We start from the raw sequence: 6,067 nt of genomic DNA on the forward strand, positions 1-6,067 counted from the left end.
TGTATAAAATATCAGTCCCAAGGCTAACACCATAAACAGAATTAGAGAACACCGAACCTTCAGTACCTTACACCGCCAACTGTGCAAAAAAATATCATGAAATTTCTCTAACCAGGCAGGCGTTTACTAAATTACAGATATTGGTGGCCATTTTGTTTTTTTGTGAATAAAAATAAATAAATCACTGGCAATGCTTTGTGATTTGTCCATACAAGGCACTGTACATCTCATATGAAGGAGTCACTACTGAAAATGGGATCTCCCATATTCATTCTGTAAAACAATAAAATCATATTACACACAGAAATGTGTATATAACTAGCATCTGTAGGTCCGGCAGCTTATTCAATTGTTTGCTGTATTAGTATATTTTAGCTAGATTTTTTAAAGTCTTTTTTTGTTGTTTTTACTGTAGACACTGTTTTAAACGATTACAGCAACATGCATCAACAACATAATCCTGGAGGCAAACACTACAGTTACATTACAAACTATAAATTCCATAAGCTTATTTGTTTACTTAACTAATGGTAAGCTGAGAAAGAATATATTGATATCATAATGACAGAAACCTTACAGGATGCATGTCCTTTTTGGGAAGCTGATACATTTCCCTCACACAGGAGCTACGGCCTTAGGGAAATGACCACTTTTAACAGACTTTACAGTTCTCATGTACACTCCACAGCCGTGCATATTGTTCTGCACATGTGCCACCGCTTGCATGCTCAGACATGGCAGAGGCCAGCGCGGCGTTTTGCTGGGAAACTGGAAGAGTGAGCTGGCAATCACATGACCGGCATCAAACCATTCTGCTGGTTTCACATGCTTCACCTTCAATACAGTATCAAGTTCGGTAACACCAAAGGAACAATGAAAAGTAAAGAGAAAAAAGAAAGAAAAAAAAAACAGTATCCAAAGAACCGCGATGTTCCAGAAAGTCCAGCATTCTTCAATACAATATGAGCAGGGTTTTTTTTAAGAACCCATTTCTCCATTTTCCAGATCACGTGCACAAAAAGGCAATAAATTATGAACGTGCCGAAGACTGACATCCGACACAACTGCCGCAACTGAATAATTGAAAAGCCTGTATAAACTCTGCCTGCTGCTTCCTAGGACCACATGCTGAGGGGAGAGGCGTCTGCAGCTGCGCCACTGGGGCAAGCCACAGAATTAATTCCTACCAAAAAATCTCGGGTTCGATCTCACACATTCTCTGTGTATCACGTCAGCCACTAGTGCTAAATGCAATGCAGCTGATCCTAATGTGTCACGTGCTGTGCAAAAAAAGATCCTCTTTTTCCCCCCACTGTTCGGTCTTATCTGAACAAAATCTATGTAAAATCTCAGATGTGATTGGGAACTTCTCTCCTCATTAGTTAGCCCTGAAACAGACCTGAGAAATATCACATTCTGACTGCACATAGCTAGAGCATGTCACTTGCAGTTAATGCAGATGCATGCAAATAAACCGCAGAAAGTATATTAACAGACACAGACACATCTCAGCAAAGGCAATGTTTCCCTGCCCATTTATATAGATTATTCAGCTGGGCATAATTGTGAAAATATTATACCTAGCAAAGGAAACAGAAGCAGCATCATCATTAGGTCATATACCCTTGAGAAAGGTAACATCAAAATATGCAAGGGTGTGCAATATCCTAATAAGCGTCAACACAGAAAAGGTGTGTTTGTGTGTATGTGTGTGTGTGGAGGCCTATGTGTGTGTGTGTCCGTTGTAAGCCCATATGCACAATCACAGGCTAAATATCCACTTACTACTCAGAACAATCATGCCACCGGACCTGCCCAACTTCAGAAATGTAAGAAGCAAAAACCACACTGTGACAGAATTCCCTTATCTGAATGAAACAGCCTTTTCATATTTCAAGCTGGCTAAAGTCACGAGAGAGGGCAAAACAATAATGCACTAAGGGCCGCACCTTGCTCCAACCTCGTGCTAAACAACATAAGAAGAAGCAGAATTTACAAGACAATTATACTTGAAAAATAACAACATTTTGTGTGGCACGGCTGGAGTACGTCACACCGGCATTCAATGTAAAAGCTACATTTGGGCATTGCAGGCTATTTGCTTCCTAATGATGGGAAATGTCACAGGTGTATCAGTCAGAACACACCTGTTCAAGTGCAACTGAAAACAACTTTGAGAACAAAAAATAAAAAAGGGAGATAAGCCCTTGTCTTTCACAGTAGTAATGATCAGTATTCAACTAAAACCAGCCGTGATAAAGATGTCGTGCGTGGTAAAAAGGCTATATAAATGCACGTTGGAAACACAATGCATTAATAAATTGTAACCTTTACCTTTTATTGATGCAGCGAGAAAGGATCCCTTTCATCACTACCTACCATTCAAACTTTACAATGCCAAGCGAAAAACAGCAGAACGCATAATGAGAGAAACACCAAAGGTCGAGCAGGCTAAAAGCACTATAACTGCAGATTATTTCAGCGACTGTACATACAAAAACATTTTTCTTTTATAATTTATGGAAAGGTCTGTCCAGAATATTTGAATGCAATTACATGGCAAATGAAAGTCTCAGAAAAAATGTGTTACTGTTGTTCAGTTGTACAGCTAGAATACCCTTAATTTTGTCATTTCTGTGACAGAAATACAACTATGCCTAAACTGGAAAACATGTTTAAGTGACAGGGACATACAGTCAGGGCATTGTAGTCATACACTGCATGACCAGTAGCTTTAAATGTAACATGCAGTCTAACTCACATATATAATCTTGCATTATTACTATGCTGTTTAATATAGCTAAAACTACAGCAACCCAGGTAATTTCATTTTTTCCATTTAGAAACAATCCAATTATTCTGGACCTATTTTATGCCAGTTCAAGTAATTATTTTTCTAAAGATAATTTACCATATCATGAGAAGCAACATATTGTTTGTAGTCAATAAAACATTTTTTAAGGTGTCTTTTCCAGTTTACATTTCATAATCCCAATCCCACTGTTTGTTGGTAGCAGTTTGTATGCAGTGAGCAGTGAGTGAGCAGGACATCGGATACAAAATTCCTATGGCCATGTGAAAGGCAGTTGCCCCATATTTGTACAGAGACCTCTACAGCTATGAATTTTTTTTTATAGTTATCAAATAGTACGCATTCTGAATGCTTACCCTTCATGCTAAAAGGAAGACGCCAATTTCTGTGCTAGTACCAGTTTACTGCATTCCTGTTACACGCTGGAAGGGATCTCTATTGAGTGATGTTTATCTGGTGCCTTGGTCCTCTGATGAAAAGGCTGCGTATTTAATGTTGTGTTAAATGTTTTGTGGCACACTGTGTGAGACGATATACACGTTAAAACTTAATATCAAACAAACAACATTTGGTTGCACTATTTAAAAGATAAATAAATAATGTCCTCCTTGGCGATGTTTCAAAACAATCATGTCCAGCTGTGTCCGTTTTCAACCAGTTTATCGCGTCACAATTCAACAATATCACCAAATGCCTACAAATAATAATTAATAAAGCACCGGGGCCCTGCACGGGCTGGTAGAATACAGTACATAGTCTACTTGAAACGTTCCACATTCTATAAAAATAAATGCGCTAGACTACTGACGAAAGCGTTATAGGCTACTAGTGATTATGTTCCCGAACGATTTATTCAAGGATAACGCTTGCATAAAGCACGAGCAAAGGTGCACGACATTCTAGAAAATTGACAGCTTTCCCTTCACCCAGGCAATACAAAATGTCAGATGAACTACATGCGTTTTTAAACGACTGCTTTAAAACGCATATAAAATGATCTGTATGCGTTGGGCTAATACGGTTTGATTTACTTTGAAAACAAACAAAACATCGAGCAACTTTATTAAATCAGATATTAACCAGCCAGTGGATCGGTCAGTTGTACATTTTAACAGCATGGTAATTAGCCATTGCATTGAGCTGTTCACATAGCCTACAAATCTAAATCATGAGTCCGGTCAGACTGCCAAATCTCCAAATTGCACAGCTCCGCACAGTAGGAGTTATCAGTCAAACAGCTTCGAAATTGAGTTTATTCCAACGTAAAGTCGTAAACTACATAGCCTAAAATGCCATATTCATTTATTCATTTTTACATTGTAAGGAAGCTGAAATTGAACTCCTTAAATATTGCCCTTTTGTAAACTACTTAAAGTTGGTTACATTTTCATTGTCTCACAAATCTGGCGCATTCATTTTAAATTCCTTTCCAAGCGGCCGAACGTGAGGAGATCTGCAATGCGTATCTTATAGGCTACCCCCATGTAACCTACCCACAAACAACGACGGGGAATTGGTTATAAGTTAGCATACACATAAACGCTCAAATCAAACAGTCACAGTTATAACAAATGCATTAGGTTACACACATCGTGGCCAACAAATATTGTGTATTTTAAATGAATGCGGTGCAGGTTACTATGTGCTTAATGCTGGCCGGACACCATGGAATTATTCGTCAACTCAGACTACGCAGGCAGTGAAGTGGCAGGTGCTCGAAGGCATCTCAATGACTTGATATAATTTGGCTACACTGTGAAACAGTGTGTCATGAGTTCATTCTATATTGACACGAAAAAGCTCAGGACGTTCTACGAAATAAGAAAGAATACAAACCGTCCAGTAACCCCAAATGCTCGCACAGGGCCAGTTGCAAGCATTATTCATTATTCAAAATAGATTCATTATGATTGCACCTTCAACCACACATTAAATACAAAGAAAACGGGATACTGACTGAGAAACATTATGGATGTTATAAAATAAACATCCTAAAGTAGGCTACGATGTACCTCAAATTAAATTCGAATCAATGTTTTGAAGCTATATTTACAAATGTTCTCAAAGGCTGGATGAGCTCGCGCAGCATCCCCAAATAAATAATCACAAACAAAGGTAAATATAGCCAATTGGTTATTGAGTCAGCTAAACAGAGCACCCTTTACCAATCAGTATGAAAATCGTAATTTCGATGACATCTAAAATTAAACCGAGTAACTGGAGTAAAGACACACACATCACATAAATCCCGGTTTGCTTTCTGACATACCTTTAGCTGCCTCCACCACACATATTAGTCCAAGGACCAGCCCCATTACAGATGAGGGTGGTTTGTATCGTCGACAATGCATGTCGTATTTCTAAAGAAAAAGAAAAACCTAGAATCGCGTTACTTATTCTGATGGATAGCCTACAAATGTATTGCCTTACTGAACCGTACAAAACAATCCGGGCGCATACGGTCGGTCTGTAAGATGGCTGCCACCGCCGCTTCGCTATCCCCTTCAATCCACACTATAGCAGTTTTGCAGCTGCATCTCCGACGGGAGTGATGGCTATGACGTCAAGGATGTTATTGTGGGAGTGTTGGATGCCTGCTGCTAAGCACAGAACGACGGAGCGCATAGACTGCCGTGGTTAGGGCGAGGGACAGGCGTTTTTGCATGTGGTACAAGCGGTCGCCTCCCGCCTCGCTTACATGTCAATTCAACAAGGATACGTGAAGGAATCTCCTCCATTATGAGCGAGGTCAACTAAATGCAAGCACATACAGTAGCCTTGGGTTACCAGAGTGTTCAGTCTTTGGCTACAGTTTCCTTTTTTTTAATGACACACGATTATCTGTCAGATCTCAGTGTGTATGCAGCCGTGTAATCATTTGAGTGCATTCAATACATTACATAATTTCTGCCTTGATTTTTTAATGCAGGGAATAAAAGGGGCCCTGAACTGTGGAAGTTCACACAATATGCCAACGTGCAAAACTTAATTTGTGGCCACTTCTCCTTTAAAACATGTCTTTAAATCACTGGAAACATACAGCGTTTCACTTGCGAAAACATGCACCTGCATTTGTATAAATATGTAAGATCCTCAGATTTCAGTAAGGATGAGAGAAACATCCAGGTCCAGGACAAGTAGAGACATTGTTTTAAGCAGTCCGTGTCTCTCGGTCTCGGGAACAACAATGACTGGATTTTCACTAATTCCCCAGTGCACTGATCCAAAAGAGTGAACATCACCATCAGAGCCACA

General features: G+C 39.4%; 1 protein-coding gene across 5 annotated transcripts in view; it reads right to left on the bottom strand.

Annotated features, from left to right (window-relative positions):
• LOC135238440 (calsyntenin-1) overlaps positions 1-5,410 on the bottom strand; it is a 35,664-nt gene extending 30,254 nt beyond the window's left edge. Inside the window, exons 1-2 of one of the 5 annotated variants that reach the window (XM_064306333.1) lie at positions 5,273-5,410; positions 5,082-5,172 (exon numbers count right to left, since the gene is read on the bottom strand). In XM_064306333.1, the coding sequence (XP_064162403.1) occupies positions 5,082-5,163 (82 nt within the window). In that variant the 5' untranslated portion in view covers positions 5,164-5,172; positions 5,273-5,410. Of the gene's footprint in view, positions 1-5,081 lie in introns of all 5 variants that reach the window. The other 4 variants (XM_064306332.1, XM_064306334.1, XM_064306335.1 and 1 more) reach the window with 4 other exon arrangements.
• Positions 5,411-6,067: the final 657 nt, after the last annotated feature.

The sequence above is a fragment of the Anguilla rostrata genome, chromosome 13 (assembly GCF_018555375.3).
Source record: "Anguilla rostrata isolate EN2019 chromosome 13, ASM1855537v3, whole genome shotgun sequence".
In the NCBI taxonomy this organism is placed as follows: domain Eukaryota; kingdom Metazoa; phylum Chordata; class Actinopteri; order Anguilliformes; family Anguillidae; genus Anguilla; species Anguilla rostrata.